The sequence below is a fragment of the Halichoeres trimaculatus genome, unplaced genomic scaffold, assembly GCF_033239565.1.
Source record: "Halichoeres trimaculatus isolate MK-OKI-2021-1 unplaced genomic scaffold, fHalTri1.1 fHalTri1_scaffold_17, whole genome shotgun sequence".
Lineage (NCBI taxonomy): Eukaryota > Metazoa > Chordata > Actinopteri > Labriformes > Labridae > Halichoeres > Halichoeres trimaculatus.
Genome location: NW_027437195.1, coordinates 20,233,634 through 20,252,006, shown reverse-complemented (window position 1 = coordinate 20,252,006; position 18,373 = coordinate 20,233,634). Strand labels below are relative to the sequence as shown.

General features: G+C 40.3%; 1 protein-coding gene across 2 annotated transcripts in view; it reads right to left on the bottom strand.

Annotated features, from left to right (window-relative positions):
* Nucleotides 1–11,154: 11,154 nt before the first annotated feature.
* aqr (aquarius intron-binding spliceosomal factor) overlaps nucleotides 11,155–18,373 on the bottom strand; it is a 54,987-nt gene continuing 47,768 nt past the window's right edge. For both annotated transcript variants that reach the window (XM_074692013.1, XM_074692014.1), the window contains exons 34-36: nucleotides 14,444–14,618; nucleotides 13,080–13,190; nucleotides 11,155–11,581 (exon numbers count right to left, since the gene is read on the bottom strand). In XM_074692013.1, the coding sequence (XP_074548114.1) occupies nucleotides 11,315–11,581; nucleotides 13,080–13,190; nucleotides 14,444–14,618 (553 nt within the window). In that variant the 3' untranslated portion in view covers nucleotides 11,155–11,314. The remainder of the gene's footprint in view (nucleotides 11,582–13,079; nucleotides 13,191–14,443; nucleotides 14,619–18,373) is intronic.

Sequence of the window (18,373 nt, the reverse complement as noted above, 5' to 3'; positions counted from 1 at the left end):
GTTATGTAAGGGGCTCTTGGGCAACACGTGTCAAGACTTCACTTAGCAGACAGGCTACGGTTTGGAAAAGTACAGATTTCATGAGCTGGTGCAGGTACAAAAGGAAACATTGTTTATGTTCATTATTTCACTGCAGCATGATGAAATTCACAAAAACAAAATGCAACAGCATCAATACTAAAAGAGAGGAAATGTGTCACAATAATTGGATGGATTGAAGAAAGAAAGCTAGCCCGGAAACTTGGACAACTACAAGTAGTTATTCCCCCCGTCAAGTATTCTGTTGATCATACATATTAGATGTGAAAGATCCAAAATATTTATAGATGAGCTCCCAGAGCTAAAGATGTCTTCAAATAGTCTAAAAAGCATAAATATCTAACTCGTGCTTACAATAATAACAGATCTCAAATTTGAAAACAGACAGCTGGAGTATTTCAACAGAAAATGAAGAAACACATTTATTTCACTCATTAATGCTCCCATGAGGAATTTTTGGATCATGTCAGTTTTGGCACCCCCTATGGATAAAACAATACCCTTCATCTCTTTGCCAATTTTTTTTCTGTGGATATTTAAAAAAACTTTGTCTGTTTACTTATTTTCTGTAAAGACAAACATCCAACACACTGTGAATATTTGCCATAAAACATGTAAATTAGACTTTTCTGTGGTGGGCTGTAACTGACTTTGTCTGACACTTAAACTGCCACAGATTCTATATTACAGAAGATGTAAATCCTGTCACTGGAGGTCTTGTTTGACAAAAAAGTGTTTGGTACTGCCAGATGTCTTTTTTTGGCCTTGCCTTTTAATTTTTGACCACATATGAAAATAAACCTTCAACCATTTATCATCAAAAAGTTACTAATTTATTTAACTTAAAGAGAGGGTGTTATGTTTTCCCATATTTAAAACATGGATACGATGTACATATAAATCTGTCATTAAACAGTCTGTTATTAAAAAAAAAATCTCCTGCCTGACTAGTTCCTGACACATTAAAGCTCTGCCCTCTTCAGGCCCCCAGACTGTTGACCAATAAGAGAGAAGAGGGTAATGTGGAGAGGGGAGCCTTGAAGAGGCAGTAGCTAAAACAGAGCAATTCAGACAGATGCTGAAACAAGGGTTCTTGAAATCATCTGTGTGAGAGGAGTAGGGATAATTTCAGAGGTGTACATTATATAAAGCTACTACAGGGTACCACAGGGACTGTAAGAACCCTGAGAAAGGACAATACCCCCTCTTTAATATATTTCGTTCTAAGCTCTTTTGGGGTCAAGTTTTGTTACATTTAAAAAATATATTTTTTTGTAAAATATCAGGCAGCACCCCTTAATAAAACATAGAATAGCTAAACACAAATTCCAACTTTCACAGCAACACTAAAGACTTAAACTCACAACCCTGTCCTATAATTTTGGAGGCAGAATTTATAATGCCTTTCTAGTTAAAGTTCCTCATCAAGGATCTGAATCCCTTCAAGGGGCAATTTAAGCGACAACAGTTTTAGGGTGAAACACAAAAGTTTTGTAGCGTTTCAGCCTCGCAGCCTGTTTTAGGTCGGCTAAAACGCTGTTTTAGCCAACCTAAAACGTAAACTTTTGAAAACGGTCTCCAGGGTGGAATTTTTCTGAAACGCTGTCACTGTTGCCAAAACAACAGTAAGCCAGCGTCTTCAGTGGAACTGTTGATGTCATGCTCCACTTTGCACAAGCGCATACAACAAGACGACAGAACCGTCGTTACGATTGTCATGGACTATCGTGCTTGTGCTGCTGAATCTGCTGAATCTACTGACTGTCTTTATACAAAATGAGCATCTGTTGCTCCACTTCTGCACTTAGTATTCACCAGTACACTGGGTGATCGGCGCAACTCTATTTTGGTGGAGATCTCCCAAAAGTGGCTTCTGGACAAGACAGTTATAGTGCCACCCACAGGCCTGGCATGTTTACTACAGCGTTTTCAGTCCCTCTGTGTTTCCATGTTAACGCAGATGTTTTATTTTTCACTGTCTTTTAGCGTTTTTGGATGAAACGTTGTCCTGTAAACGACCTAAGATCGCTCAACCACACCACAAAGAAAGTGGGTATGACCTCATAGTCCTCAATGGCAGCTATCATCCATAGACGTCAACCTTGTGACACTATTCTTTCACAAAATCAAGAGTGAAGACTGTATTCCTCCCTGGTTAACTACAGTATAAACCAGACCTTTCCTTTTCATATCAGTATAGAAACCTGTCCTCACTCCGCCATTCACCAGTGTCGCTCCGCTTTGTGTGTGAATGTGTGTGTATGAGGGGGAAATTTCAGAGCAGCATGTGGGTAATTGAACCAGGATTCCTTTACTTATATGCTTCCCCTCGCTGTCTCTTTCCCACAATCTCTCTGTCTCTGACTCCCTCCTTGTAGCCAGCAGGAGCAGGCTTCCTCCACCCCTAATCTCAGGCTCTGAAAAATTAACCAGCGTCTCTCTTTCTCCATCTCTCTCGCTGCCCCTCTCTTTCTCTCAGCACTGTTAGCTTGGCTTCAAGGCCTATCGCCTGCTGAGCTCCTGTGCCAAGACTTCTGGGAGGAAAACAGAGAAAGTTGAACTAAAATCTGGCTTTTTTTTTGTTGGCAAGTTGCATCTACCCTCAGGATGTTTGGGAGCAGAGCTGGGCAGACAAAAAAGCAATCTAACTGGGTCTCATATGACACTCAAATAAATATTGCAACACCCATTCAGGCATTGGCCACCACATTTTAAAATAAGGCATTCGTCTGAGATTACAGCCTGCTTTTCTGTGAGGTTTTGTCAGTGTGCATCACTAAACTGAGAGGGATAGAAAATGAGGTTAAAAAGAGCTTTGGATTGGAAATGAAATATTCATGAATCAAATTTGAATAAGCCACAAAATAGACAGCTACCCCGATTTGTAGGTAGGCTGCTCAGCAAGAGTATTTTGGTAAGTCTTTACAGGAGTGCCTGAGTATTGAATTCAGAGCTATTTTGGTGGTGTCTGGGAAAGCACACTGCCACTCAGAACTGATAGGAGAGTTTCTAGGCAAAGTACCCAAACACCTCCCCAAGTAGAACTTCAGCTAAATAAGCTTTTGCTCTCTGAAAACTGCTCAGTTGAGTGTCTACAGCTGTAAGATTTAAATACGTCCAGCACTTTGGTTTTCTTGCAAAATTCCTCCAACCTATCTCCTGTTCCTGAGCAAAATTAGTTCCAGTCTCTAAATAGAATCCTTCCCTTTGGATCAATGTCACATTTTTTTTTAAAGTACTCCACATTTTTGGCCCAGGTAAATAGCTCAGATGTACAACAATATGCTATTTGATTACATCTCTGTAGTGTGTCCCGAGATGACCCCATGTGGTCCTCTGCCATCTCCTTTGAACTTGGATTCTCTTTCATGTTTTCTGTCTGTCCCACCAGCTTTGAAAGTATGCTACAAGATAAAAGCATTGAAGATTCTTTACTTTGACATTTTAGCCAACATAGACTTTTGCAAAAACATACCTTGAACTTCTGGTAAAGTAGGTCTATATGTCAAAAGTTTTTTTTTAATGTAAACTTTATTTACCAGGGATATTCCTGTTGAGATCCAAGAGCGCTTTTACACTCCAGGCTAAGACAGCAGTACAAGAAAATTGTAAACAGAAAAAAAAAAAAAAAGACAACAAAAAATAAACAATACATCATTTCACAGATTAGGAGGGTTCAGTATTAAACAAGTAAATGGGGTCATCTGATGATCCTTATTCCTAGTTTCAAAATGATCCAAACTAATGTGATTGTCCAGTTTAAGACATCAAAGTTATCCCAAAGACAGTACAGTTTATCTATCTATCTATCTATCTATCTATCTATCTATCTATCTATCTATCTATCTATCTATCTATCTATCTATCTATCTATCTATCTATCTATCTATCTATCTATCTATCTAGCTTTCCCTCTCTGTGCATAAGCTAACTTTCTTGCATTGCGTATCTGTGCTCAAGATAAAAACCTTCTCCCTCCAGGACTTCCAAGATTCTGTAGCATTCACCAACTTTATTTAGCATAACAAGTTTTAAAAATCCATGTTCGTTTTGTTTGAAATGACACCTCTTCATTGTGTTCAGTTTAGCTGAAGTTGTAGCATTGATGCATATAGAAGTTAGAGGTAATTTTATTCGAGTTGCATCCAGTTTTATTTATAAACCCGAAATAAGTTGTGTGGCTTGGAGTCCCCCAAGACTTCCACTGTAGTTTGAATATTTCAACATGTTTTTGAAAAATCTTCAAAAACTGGTGTAGGAACTGAGTTGGTTTCTTGAGACAAGCAAAACATGTTTAAAAAATCAGAATCCATATTTATTTTTTATATATTTTCTCACTTAACAAAGAAGCATCCTCAGCTTTCCATAAGCTAACATTAGATTTTTTTCCATTTCTGAAAAATACATTTACCTTTTTTTCACATTATTATTATTAGAATTATATAAAACCTGAGAGTGTACTTGGGTAAGGGGAGTTAGGAAAATCCTTGGGTTATGGTCAGCACGGACCTGGCTTGCCTTTAGCTAAATTTTAAGTTTCTTTGCAACTGAAAAAAAAAACAAGCAGAGGAACAAGGTACGATATCATCTAAGGAAAGAATAGTGTAATTCTGAATTTACATGTGAATTAAGTTTCAAGAAGTAAAACGAAGATCATTTTTCTCACAAATATTTCAAAATTTGGGGTTATTTGTAGTTTAAGCTCCTTCTTAGCACTGGATAGTAGAATTGACAGAACAGTTAGCAGACTGGTGATTTAAAACCATTTCAGTGATGCTAAAAGACTTTTCTTTCTTTTTAAAAAAAATAAAGCCCTTATACAGCGGCTTTTAATAAAGAGACGAATGGACATAGAACAAAGTATTCACAGAATACACAGCCTCGGATGATAAAAGCTGCTCATTATATGCGCAGAAACAGATCAAAGATGTGTTAGTTGTGATCACTCCTTCACACTTGTTACAACCAATCCTAGTTTTAAGTATTTTCATTGTAGTTATTAAACAAACCAAAGATTTGCAGTAAATTTTAGATAAACCTAATGTGAAGGTTAAGTTCTTGTTGCATGGTAAGGATTCATGATTTTCTCTCAAGTAAACTGTCTTTCATATGAATCCTCATCCACCTCCATAGATACATTTTTAAAGATATTTTACCCTCTGTAGCGCTGTCAAAGCACATCCTCAGGCATATTTGTGTTTTTCGCCTCATCACTTCACCTCCATCCTCTTCCTTGCATGCACAGTGTAATTTATCTGAAAAATTCGCGTCCTGCATACTGCTGCGTAATGCTTAAACATTCAAAGCTTCTCGCTGAGAACTTTTCACCCTCTCCTCTGGGTGTAGGCTTTAAAAACTCAAGAACTTACGCAGGCTTGAAACCCATAATGTCAAAACTTCAGTGCAGCCTTCCACCCCTTTGAGCCACTGCATCAAACTTCTTCAGAGCTTATTTTTTTGAGTGTCAAAACTTTTCAATCTCTGCTTAAGAAGCTTGTTTTCAAAGGTCCAAGTCCTGGAGTGAGAAATGAGGCCTGAACCTTTAGTCCAGAAGTTAGATCTTTCATAACAAGTTTTAAGCCCAGTTGGAGTCTTAAACCACCCAATGACGTTCTCATCATTGGAAACAATGACTGTAAAGGAAGTGGCTTTAAAACTCTTTAAACCACAGGGTAACAACTTTCAAGAAACTATCTTAAAGTTTTACACTTTTTCCTAAAGAAGTTGGCACTCCATATCCCAGAGTTGGCGGCTGTCTCACACTTTCAGCCACTGGGTCAGATCACTTTTACGCTTATTTTCTGAGTGCTTTTCAATCAGCCTGACAGAAACACTCCCTAACTTTGTGAGACTATCTATCCTTCAGTTTAACGCTGGATGAATTCAGTTTTGTTTCATTTGGACAAGGAAAAGACTCAGAAGGGTCCTTTTTTTTCTGAAAAACACAAATTGGACAGTGACAAATACGGGTTGGTATAAAAAAAAATATGCTTTAAACTTGTTAATACAACACATTATGTTAGTTTAAATGTGTAGTTTGCATTTCTGCTGGTTTCATAGTATTTTATGTAACATTTCTACCATTTTCAAAGATGCTATGAGGAGGATCTGTTTTGATCGCACTCTCTCGACACCTTGTGGCCTGGAGTCCCCACACACTGTCGCAAGGTGTGTGTTTGTTTTGGAATTAAATGGAGATCAGATCAAAAAAAATTTTCTTTGTTCAAGACAACTTTTTACTGGATACGACACCCCGAGGTAAGGGTATCAGTATAGTTAAAGGTTGGAAACGTGACATCAAGCAAACGTTGTAGCAGCTGGCGACTTGTTAGCCCAGTGCTCCGACGTATCTGTAGGCTAACGTAACAACAAGTAAACACTGTCAGTTTGTATGTAGTTTCGTAGCTGTTTATATTTAGCGCAACTAGCAGTCTGGTGCTCCAATACATGTCTGTAATGGGTAACGTTAGTAAATCCTGGTTATGTCCTGCCAGTCATCTACCAAACAGAGCTAACGTAACCTCACTCTTCATTTTATTGACAGACTCTCAAGTTTGAACAGACCACTGCAGAATAACTGCTGACTGTGGGTTGGAATGAACATTAGCACAAACAGTTTAGCCCCTATTAGCCTTTAGCTCAGACTGTATCACTCTCCCTTTCAGCTTACTTCTGCTCTTCTGTCCTGTTTCTGTCTGATGGTTAAGCTCCTTTGTCCATCTAAATTAATCACAGAAATAATTTTAGCTGAGAAAAACACAAGTCTCTGTGTTTTATCTCTTCTTAGTACTAAACTTTGTCAGCCAGCGTGGTGTTGTCATAGAGACCTAGACTTGCTGTAGATCAATCCGGTCCTGGTTTACCCAAACTGGATGCTAAGAAGTAGCAATTTAAAATAACCTGTAACCAGCAACATTGGTGCTGATAATCTCATTTTAAAGTGGGTATTACGATCAGGCGTATATCTAGAAGGGAGACTTTTTCAAGATAGCTTTAAAACTCTTCACAGCCCCTTTAACCAATTACAGAATCAGTCCTATGAAAAGGTCAAACAGTGTAACCACAAAAATATGACAAGTAATAAATAATTTACCTTAAGTTATGCAGATGATGTAATAAGTCATTTGTAATAAATTAGCATCTCAAAGGTCTCTAAAGTATTTTGTTTCTAATCTTGATACTATAGGTTTTGTTGTACCGAGCAAGTCCGTATACCATAGACATCGATGTTTTCTCTTCGTTTTTGTGTCAGTTTATAATCATTCTAAATGTTTTTGTAGAGTAGAGTTTTTGTCAAAAAATAGAATTGCAAACTTCAGTTAATTGTTTGATATTTAAAATACTGGTGCTCTGAAATAAAGTCTTTGATAAATTAACTTTAGTACTTTCTTGGTATAAACATACACCAAGGCTAGTATCTAGCTAGTAAACACAGTGGAGCAATTCACTGGTTGAGACCAAAACAGTGATCCAAGAGCAAGACTTTTCCACTAATTTAAACTAATTTAAAATCTTACAGGTGTTTGCATGAACTCATATTTTAAAACGTGATGCTGTCATAATTTGTTTTGTTAAAATCAGAGATATTCTTTTTATTTTATACGTATTAAAGGCCGAGTGTACTACCTTGGTGAGATGACTCAGCTTTAATTCTGAGGATTATATCACTGCCCCACCATTAAATTCCAATTTGAAAAACAAACTCTCTGATCTCAAACAGAGCAAACAAAAAACAGAGGAAACTAGAAACCAATGTGTCCGTATCTCAACCCTTCTCTGTGTCTGGATTTTCCTTAATATCTCCAAACATGGATTTCCCCCAAATACTGTGCACAAAAAGTGAGTCAACAAACACAGAGGGCAAGTTCAAAGCAGTTTTAATCGCATTAAAAGTTTCCATACAGTCATTTACAAGTCTAAGCATTTCCATTGTTAAATTGCCATTTTCTTTCTTATCCTCTCCTTGCAGTGTCATCGTGAATTAAACAGCAAACACAGACCATGAACACGAAGCCTATTTCCTTCCTGACAAACCAATACAAATTTCATATCCATGGTTAATTATGTGTTAACAGAACAAGTGAAATCCATTTTCCAGACCTTCCGGACCTTATTGTCGCATAAATTGGTGGAATGGAAAAAGTTTCTCTCTTTATTTAGTGCCAATCATCGTAGGATATCCCCACATAGAGGAGGACAATAACAGTCCTCCTCAAAGTGAAGGGATTCAGCCCTCAATCTCTGGTCCTGATCACTGTGGATGGATCTCAACACAAAGGCTTGCCGTGTCTCATGTTATTGGCGCAGGTTCGGCCCAGGTTAGCCCCCTCCAGGAGCAGATCTGAAAGTCGGTCTAGGCCGAGGCAGGTGGTGAGCGGGCTGACAAGGCCGTAGAGCCCCCCTAAGGTGATTGCGAGAGGCCATCCGATGCAGAGCAGAATCACCAGCCAGATGATGCACCAGAAACAAGAGCCACAACTGGCCATCCTAGAGTGATGGGAGTGGAGGAGGATGGGAGTCTGGAATCAAAGTGAACACCAGCGTGACACACTTCAAGTCAAGTTCAACAGACTCATCATCAGACTCATCACTGCACGTGCTTAAGTTTCTACAACAGCATCAGAGTGACTTCCTCTGAGCATTTCAGCCTCTTCAGTGCTGACGTGAGATTATCAGATTGAAATGCGCCCTGTTGATGATCTGGATGTACTTGTGGGGATTAGGAATTGGCCTTTACAAAGCATGATAAGCTGGCAAACTCAAGCAGTAACCAGTAGGTCTGTGCACCAGCGTGCCGCCCACTGACACGGCGTTGAAGACCGGTGCTGGCACATTAGTCACCCACTTACAGCAGATCAGCTGAGATCATGCGTAACTTTTGTAATGAGCATTACCTCATCTGTCGGCGCAGATAACAAACAGCAGTCAGGAGTGTCATGTGCTGCTCTTTAAAGTCATTACCTGACTCCTGTTTCAGCCATGATGGGAGACAGCTCTGTGAACCTTTCCTACCTGATGATTTGAGGCTGGATTAAGCAAGATCAAGTATATTTTTCCAAGAAACATTAAGCAAAGAGGGGCTTTTTTAAATGTGTGGGTACAAATCCACCAGAAATATCTACCCCAGGGCCCAGCCTTGAAGTTGAGATTGTAGAACTGATGGTTTTAGTGACTGTGAAAGTGTTGCTTGCTGTCAGATTCCCTAAGCCTGTTTTTAGCTTTAAGAAACCCCAGTCAGATCCTCCTCCCCCCCTCCTCCCCCTGAAGGCACTTCTGTCTCGGCTCTACATAACGTGTGATTTCCTGTTGTGACACCGCTGTCACTTAGGGTTGGGCAATAAATTACACATTCAAGAAGAGCGTGTCCCATGGTGAATCCCGTGCTTTTGGGGAACAACTTTTTCATTAAAAAGAAAAATGAAATAAAAAAAAGACATCAGCCTTTAGACCTCAATTATTTCACTCTGACCTCAGCTTTAACCTTTGAGAAAACACTACTTCCATCAAAATCCTTCCTCACATATTATATTTATCATTTTTATGCTGAAATTGGCTAAAAATGTGCTGCAGTAAGAGATTGTTTACATCCCAATATACACAACACCTGTGCACATAACCACATGCACATTAAAGGTTTTACTGCATGCTGTTAGTCTCTGTAACATCTCAATAACATCAGCCCAGTAGCAGAGGTTAAAAAGAAAGCTTTGCAAGAGTAGCGATTAACCTAATGAATACCTGTCGCGTGAGTATAAAAGACATGTTCACCTTCTGCAGAGTGCGCTCGTGGAGGAAGGGTTTCTCCTGATCTGCTTGCTTGTCGCTTTTTCCTTCCAGTCTCCACGGCCCGACTTGCAGAAATGCTGTGTGAACAGCAGTAGCCACTTCCCACCAGTTAGCTCCTAATTGACAAAAACAAGGCGCCACAGGCAACTGGATTCTCGAGAGGCCAGCTGGGAGAAAACAGAAAGTTAGGAACTGGGAGGCTTCTTGAGAAGCAGGGGGATATTACACAATGCAGACATTCATGTGACTCAAGGAGGTATGCTTACTGTCATGGGTTTAGTGGACTAGAACACATGATTACGACAACGTGCCATTTGTCGTCCATCAGGGAAATAGAAACCAAAGAGAAGTTGCAGCATCATGTCATAGAGAAATCTGTTTTTACGCAAAAAAAAAGAAAGAAATAATTTATCGACTCAGCTCCAGCAAACAGATCAGATTATCTCCCTTATCTAATCTCATATTCTAATCCTTTTCTCAGCCGACACAGCCGTCTACTCCAAAACACTCATTCTAACCCCGACCCAGAGTGCCCTTCTCTCACATGATGGATAAAAAACACAGTCCACACATGACTGGATGCAGAGAATGTGTCTCTCCACATCTATCAACACATGGTTCTCCATCAGGTTTCCAGACTGGAGCAGCTGTGCAGCTGACCTGTTCTCTCCGCCTGCCTGAGGAGTGATGTAACAACAACCAACCTCTGCAGCATGATAATGAACGATGGTCCAGTCTGTTGTTTTACCTGCAGGGCTGTGCACTGTGATAACCTTTGGATTTGAAGTGGGTTTAAGCACCAGAGCTCCTTTTCGTGGATGTTCTTCGTGTAATCACAAATTCAAAACCTCAGATTGCTCGCTTAAACATGGTTGAAAACCTCCGCACTAACCCTCTTGAAATGAGTTATTCAGCACTGCAGCGTGCTGTTAGCGCTCCAAAGTTATGAATGGCAGAGGATTTAAGGGCTTGCTGGTTGAGTGACTGTGTACATCCAGAGGGCAAGTTGAAATCCCCCAGCATGCACACTGGCCCTTGGGTGAAGTGACTGACCTACAAACGCAGCTTAGTCGCAGCTTGTGTTGCTGCTATCGACTGAGCCAACCAGATTTGAGTCGTGCTTTAAAGCAGAGGAGGGAAACAGATGAATGGAGGGGCGTATCATGACAGAGAGATTGTGACGAGGCTTAAAAATGTTTGATATAGAGTATCCGTCAATGCTTGCGTGTGAGAGCGATATAGATAAAAGTCTCAGGAAGAGTATTATGAGCTCTGGTGGGTACGCAATCTGTTAAATAAAGATGGACCAGACATAAAGGATTTCTATTGTTTATTAAAAAAAGCACAGATGGTTACAAAATTCAATTTATCTAGAAAAATGATGGAAAATTACCATAATCAAACTCATCCTCCCACCTCTCGAGGGACAGCTTGGTCCCTTTTCAATTATTGAGGTTTACACTAGAAGGTAGTCTCATGTCTGAATTCTCTACTGCTGCTCCTCTTCCTCCCCGTCACTGTCGCTGTCTCTGCCAGGATGCTCCGGCATCTTAGCGTGCTCCTCCGTGTCTTGACTTTGCGTCTTCTCACTGGTATCTTCAGACTTGGCCTCTGAGTTTGTCTCTCCTTCTGGGGCTTCTTCCTGCTCCATCGTGGTTTCTTCCTGCGTTTCTTCAGAGCTGGTCGGCACTTTTTTGACCGAAGCGTCTGACTTTGACTGCTGTGGAGGGAGAGCCAGATTCTGCTGCTGTTGTTGCTGAGGAGAAAAAGGGAGAAGACGATTTTTAAAAGGTTCTTGATCCATACTGCAAGAAAGTAGTCTGTTACCTTCATTTTTTCTCTTCTAGTCACCGATCATGTTTTTAACCCTTTTTGGCAGAAAAACACGATAAATAACCAAAACAAGCATGGAGAAGAGGGGCAACGCCACGGAACTTAAAGGCGCTGGCCGCTTAGTGTATCAGTCCGCGCGCACGGCGTGCCAGATATAAACAAACGCAGGTAGTCTGCCAGGACGAAGAGACACGATGAGAACTAGAGCCTTATTTAGCCGTGTTTTTGCATGAAAGTGACACGCTGTAAATTCTCTAAATAAAGCGTGAATGCAGACCGATATCAGACTTTTTCGGTGGGAGTCCGTTTATTTGTGTTTTTGGTCAAGTAAAAATTGGCCCCGCCTAAATGCATAGGAAACCGGCAGAGGAGCAGGGAGGGGGTGTTTGGTGCGAGCGCTCCGGGCTTCTGCTGCACAAAAACACTCCTGTAGGGGTAATTTCTGCCCTAAACCTTGTGATAGGACCCAACTTGTTCCTTCCTGGAGTATCACTTTAATGCCCTGACAGTGGCAATAAGCTTTAATTTTGTATTTACATTTTGTAAATTTGATTTGCACTAAATATGTGATTTAACTATTACTGTATAACAAGTACTGATTTAGTGTTTGCATGACAGATGTTATGGCACTTTCGCTCATATGGCAGAGCACTATACACTGCTTTTGAATTCCTTATTAGATATTGAATTTACAATGCAATTAATTATGATTAATCAGGGAAATCATGCGATTAATTACAATTAAAAGTTTTAATCGTTGCCCAGCGCTAATATATATATATATATATATATATATATATATATATATATATATATATATATATATATATATATATATATATATATATATATATATATATATATATATATATATATATAAACCACTGGCTAAGCCATAGGTCTATGTAGATTTTCTTACAAATTTATGATGACCACTGTGGAGTCCCTGAATATGCAAATGCAACAAATGTGATACCACTGGAAAGATAAAGTCTGCTGTTACTGACTTTTTAAAGGATGTGGTTAGGATTAGTGGTGCAAAAGTGATGAAGCATTTCAGAACTAGAGCTATTTTAAGCCATTGGCCGTCTGGGTTATTCAGGGTTAAATTATGTGACATCAAAAGTCACCTGTGCTGCACTCTGACTGGGCCTGAAAATGCTCTGTTGATTCTACAAATGAGCCTCTACAAACGATCCTCTGCACAATGCATTACTGTTTAAAGACTAAATGCAAAGTAAGACAGAAATATTAAAGGGCGCAGCTGTAATATATAATATCACATGACTAAGTATTCTCAAAATAAGTTTTGTTATGATGATTAATTTTAAATTGTGTCTGGTGTATCTGTGTATCTGTGAGCTGTTCGAGAGACAGCGTCAGCACTGCAGAGACAGGAGTTACATAACGTGTGTTTCTACCTGTCTGTACTTCTGGGAGGTCTGGATCATGTGCATGTACATAGTATACACCAGGTTGGCCATCTCCGGCATGTCCTTGATGATCTGGTCAGGCTGCCTCGAAGCATCTCTCTGAAGGAAAAAGAAACAAAAAACACTTTTAAATCTTGAAAAAACAACCTGAGGGGGATCATAATGAACAGTCTAATCCGCCTTGTTAGCGTTTTATTCTTCCAGGCACCACATGGTAAACCAATGATGCAAATGATGCAAATGTGCAGGAGAATTCACAATTCACCTGCTGCTACCTCCTTGTTATGCAAAAGCTAATTTCTGACTGCCCCCAGCTTTAACTGCTTGCGTACTACCAGAGGATTTGGGGTTGCAGAGTTTATAAATTGACAGCATTAGTATGCAGACGCAGTCTTACAGGATAAACTGAGAAGTGAGGCGAACAGAATATTCAATCTTCAGGGCTGTTTCCTCCTAAATCCAGGGGCTGCGCTCTCAGAGATCCTTTGGGTATCATGTCAGGGGGGATACACTGAAGGCTTCACTACAGTTAAAGTTAACTGTGTGTGCTTTATTGCCTTTAAAACATCAGGGTAGGAATGTTTCCCAGTGATTAACTGTGATTAGACATCAAGCTCTAGAGCCTGTCTGATGTTTTCCAGCACAGCCGTATATATGTGGAAATCTATAAGCAACATTAAGCAGCAGTGTTGTATTGTTTTTATCTGCGTCTGAGTCAGCATTGTTAAACAGCCTCTTAGAGTCCGATGTTGTGAGGTTGAAACTCTTATCTGCATCTGCGTGTAAGCAGCAGGGGCTCACTGACTCCACAGAGACCGGCTAAGAAGGGGGCCACATGTGTGTGCCCGAGAGCCCTGTCCCCCCCGGGGATGAACACTCCAGAGTCAGAGGAAGTGTCACAGGCTGTTGGGTATTTTAGACACAACTGTTGCCACACACGCCAGTAAGGGAAATGAAGTGACCAGACGACAGCCGTCTCATGCCAGCCCGGTGGGATTTGGGATACTGGTTTTGCCTTCTGACCTTTGAGGGTTAATTATAGATGGGGCTGGGATTTCCATTCTTGCAGACAGCGCAGGCAGGATGCTGCTAACAGAGCAGAGCCTGTGGGTAAAGCTGCGCTAAGACCAGTGAGGGAAGGCAAGACCGAAGGTGCCATTCAGAATATAAAGGCAGGATTAGTCAGAGTCAGACGGGCTGTGGTGGTGAATCCACAGAGGGGGCAGCAGATTTAAGACACTGATGTGGTTTTGTTAGCAAATCTGGAGCTTCTGTGCTTCGTTACCAGCCAAATGTAATGGAGTGGAAGATGACTGTGCTTGAAGAATTGATGTGTGCATGCGTGTACGTACAGGCTGCTCCTGGCCGTAGTACTCGTGTGGCCTGATGTGCAGCTGCAGAGGCCTGGCAGTGAGCTGGTTGAAGGCAGGAGTCAGCTCGAAGCAGTTCTGGAACAGAGACACCCGGGCGAAGATGTACAGACCCAGCCTGGCTCTCGACATGGCGACGACCAGACGTCTCACGTCCCTGCAGAGCGATAGGGGGAAAAAATGAAGTTGCAAATTGGTCTGGCACTAGGGGAGGAGGAAATCAAAGAGACAGGATAAGAAATCATGAGTAGGGGAAAAAACAAAAAATAAAAAAAAGGAAGGGATCAAAGTGGAAGGGAGCAAGTGAAGAATTTAAGGAAGAAATGTGTAGGAGGAGAGAGGTTTAGAGGGAGATAAGCAGCAGTAGGTGAGGAGGATGAATGTGGCAGCAAAGACATAAAAGGCAGAGTGCAGGGATAATGAGAGACAAAGAGAGGGAAAGGCGGGAGATGACAAGAGAGAGGGCAGATCGGCTGCTCTTCTTGCTTTCTTGAAGAATTAAAAGATTAGAGAAGGGGGGAGTCACGTCATGGAGGACAGACAGATCTTCTTGGTTTAGAGTTCCAGTGAAAGTATTTGTTTACCTGTAGTGTAAAAGAAATAACACTGCATGTTCATACATTCAATTAGAAAAGCAATCAGAGAGCACAGACCCCCACCAAGCATATTGTGATTGTCACCAACACTTTAGTCCTACTTTAATGTTATACTCCCTTTCAGCAGACTGTCTGCTACAATTTGGTGTTAGTTGTAGGTTTGTACGATAATTTGTTACCTGACAGTGTAGAACATTATGATGACTCAGTACATATTTTATATTCTGGATCTTAGTATCCAGAAGATTGCCAGGATCTGGATCGTACTTTTACATCTGTCAGAAGTTATGGTGACCTTGTCTTGTATTGTTTTGCAAAGCAATCTGACCATCTATCGTGGAGTTATATACACATATGATGAAAAATGCCCTCTCTCACAATGATAAAGAATCCTTTTAAAAAACTCCTGGATCCAGATAGTGATTCAGATCACCTCCAAAACTTAATCACTTCTTCCTTATCCCATTTTGAACATTTCCTAAAAACTTCATCAAGATCCGTTTGTATCTTTTTGAGTCAGACAATCTCTCCTAAAAATAAAACTTCCTTGGTGGTGATAAGTACAACACCTGGAAGGGTCATGTTAACAGTAGTTTTACACACAGTAGGCTTTAATGAAAGATTCTTCCTTCAGCGACCAGTCTATTTTTTCTTAATCTTCTGTGTTTGAAGCAACTGGATCCAATAGACGGAGCAAAATCGTATCATCTGGTCAATAAATTTTTTTAACTGAAGCAACGAGAACTTAAAAATAAGGATGAGGAAGAGCTTTGCTTCTGGAAACACTCTCATTCTATGTATAGAAATCTGGCACTAAACAATGTTTGTATGCATTCACAAATATACATCAACACATACTGGTGCTGAAACGCAGCCAAAAAATGTGGAACGTGTCCACCTGAGCACTTCATAAGATTAAGAGGATTAATCCTTTCAGCATGCATGATGAGTCCATGAATATGTAGAAGGAAAATGAAGCCGTATGGAAACCATTGTGCAGGGTTTTATGAGGGAGTTAACGTGCGGGTGATTTGTGGGAAACTGCAACTAACCGCAAAATTTGAGCCTGAAACAAGACTTGAAAGAGGAACATTTCCACGGAGATACACCGAAACAGCCAACAACCAATGAGAAGAGAGTTCAAGGAGAGATGAACCAATCACAGAGCATGATAGCCCGTGGACATGGCACTTGTGAGAGACGCCCACCTGGGCTGTTCTGTGACACGACAGGGCAAAGTGGGCAAATACAGTGTGTGTGTGTGTGAGTGTGTGTGTGTGTGTATGTCAGAGCGTGTCTGGATCTGTCAAAGAGTGTGCTCCTGCATGTGACCGTGCCTGCGCGCATCAGCAGGAATGCTTCTCCTGTCAAAGCGAGGGTCAGCTCGTCATATGGTCAGCTGCGTCCCCTGTGGTTGTCACGACAGCAGATTGCCGCGAGGAAGGATGTAGGAGAAGAGGAGAGTACAGGAGGAAGACGTGGAGAAGTAGGAGGGGAAGGGGGGGTGGGGGGATTGTGAGGGAGAACTCAGCAGTTCACCACAGGGATCTGAGGATGGGGAAAACACGATGAACTGCACAAGAAATTCCATTGAACCAGTTTTCTTTCAATCACTCAGCAGACCATTCACACGTATCAGCAGCATGAAGATGTGAATGAAAGGGAAGTGACAATAAATCTGTCTTAAGTTAGATTAAGATGACTTTTTTGCTATTTAAAAAGCTCTACTTTAAAAATAGGAGGTGAACCAGTTTAAACATCAATGTCTGTTTACAGATCTATGGGAATGCAACTGCATAATGTAAAGAAAATTAAACCCAGTAAGTTTGAAAAAAAATGATTCATCTACCTCCCAGCTAGCAGCTAATGTAGCCGTTAAATTAGTAGTTAAACTCTATGTAATCTCTAGTAATGTGAATTCTGTCCGCTGACTATAACAAGTATGATGTCAGAAGTTCTTTTTGCCTTTGGAAAAGTCAGTTAATCTGAATTTTAAAGACCAGAAAAGTTAGTGGTGTTGGAAATTCTTTCGAAATTAATTTGCTTTTCTTTTACAGTGGAGGCCAGTGTACGAGAAAAATCCAGTCTAAAAGTTTCAACTTGAGTGACATTGACAATCTTCTTGGTGAGCTGTCATGAAAGCTAATCAGAGGAACAGATGCATCAGAAATGAAGGATCTGACCTCAGTCTAACCCATAAGCAATTTAAAAGTTATTTTCTTTGCCTCCTGAGGACATCATGATGTTATTTAGGATCCTTTAACTTTGAATAAATCACTGGAAAATAGGTTTCACTTTTGGGTTTATACCACCAAATTAAGCCAAAGTGAAGCCTGAGTGTTACTATTTTAAGTGACACTACAGCCTGGTCCAGATGGAGGTGGGTATTTTTTTCATAGTAATTTCTCCTCTATGTTTTGGCCTTAAATCCCAGAAATCCCACACAGTTTTAGGTCACAGCAGACAGGTTTTGGAAAACATCTACCAGGTGGAGATTTTTGACAACTCAGTCTGACTGTGTCCCAGTGAATGGCGAAAAAAATTGGGAGACATTAAACAACAGATGCTCTTGCACAGAGCATCTGTTGTTTAGTGGGCTGCTGGTTTGTTTACCGCGGTACTGATAAGTTTAATTAAATGTTTACAAAGAAACCTCGCTATTCTTTGATATCATATTGCACAATACAGCAAATAAATACATCATGCTTCATGGTTTTTCATTCGCCACTTTCAGATTTTAAATAACAGGGTTTTCAGACCCTGGGGCCTGGCAGTTGTGTTTGTGCACTAGAGATGCACCAATATGAAAATTTCAGCCGATACAGATATTCGATATTCAGTATTGCTGGTATGGCCAATAACTGATATTTACCAAAAACAATATTGGAAAAAAAAATCTGAGATGATCAAATTGTGAACATACTGAAAATCATGCAAACTGAATTTTTCAATATCTTCGTTTATTTTCTTAACATGTTTTCCTTGTTCCCTCTTCTTAGGTAGTTATAGTGTTTACAAAGTCATAGAAAACAATATTATTTAGGTCTTGAAAGATTGTTTAAGATGCATTGAAAATAGCTTGCAGCTAATGAGTAAAGATTGGCCCATTTTTACACATCAGCCGATATGTTAAAAAAATGACCAACATCGGCTGATACTGATATTGAAACCGATATTGATACCAATATATTGTGCAACCATATTATGCACCTTTTCAGGCTTGTCCTTGAGTGGGTGGCCTGGTATGGGTCACAAAAAGATAACTTAAAAACAGAAAAATGTTTGCAACTGCAGCTGGCTCTCTGTAAGAGCATAA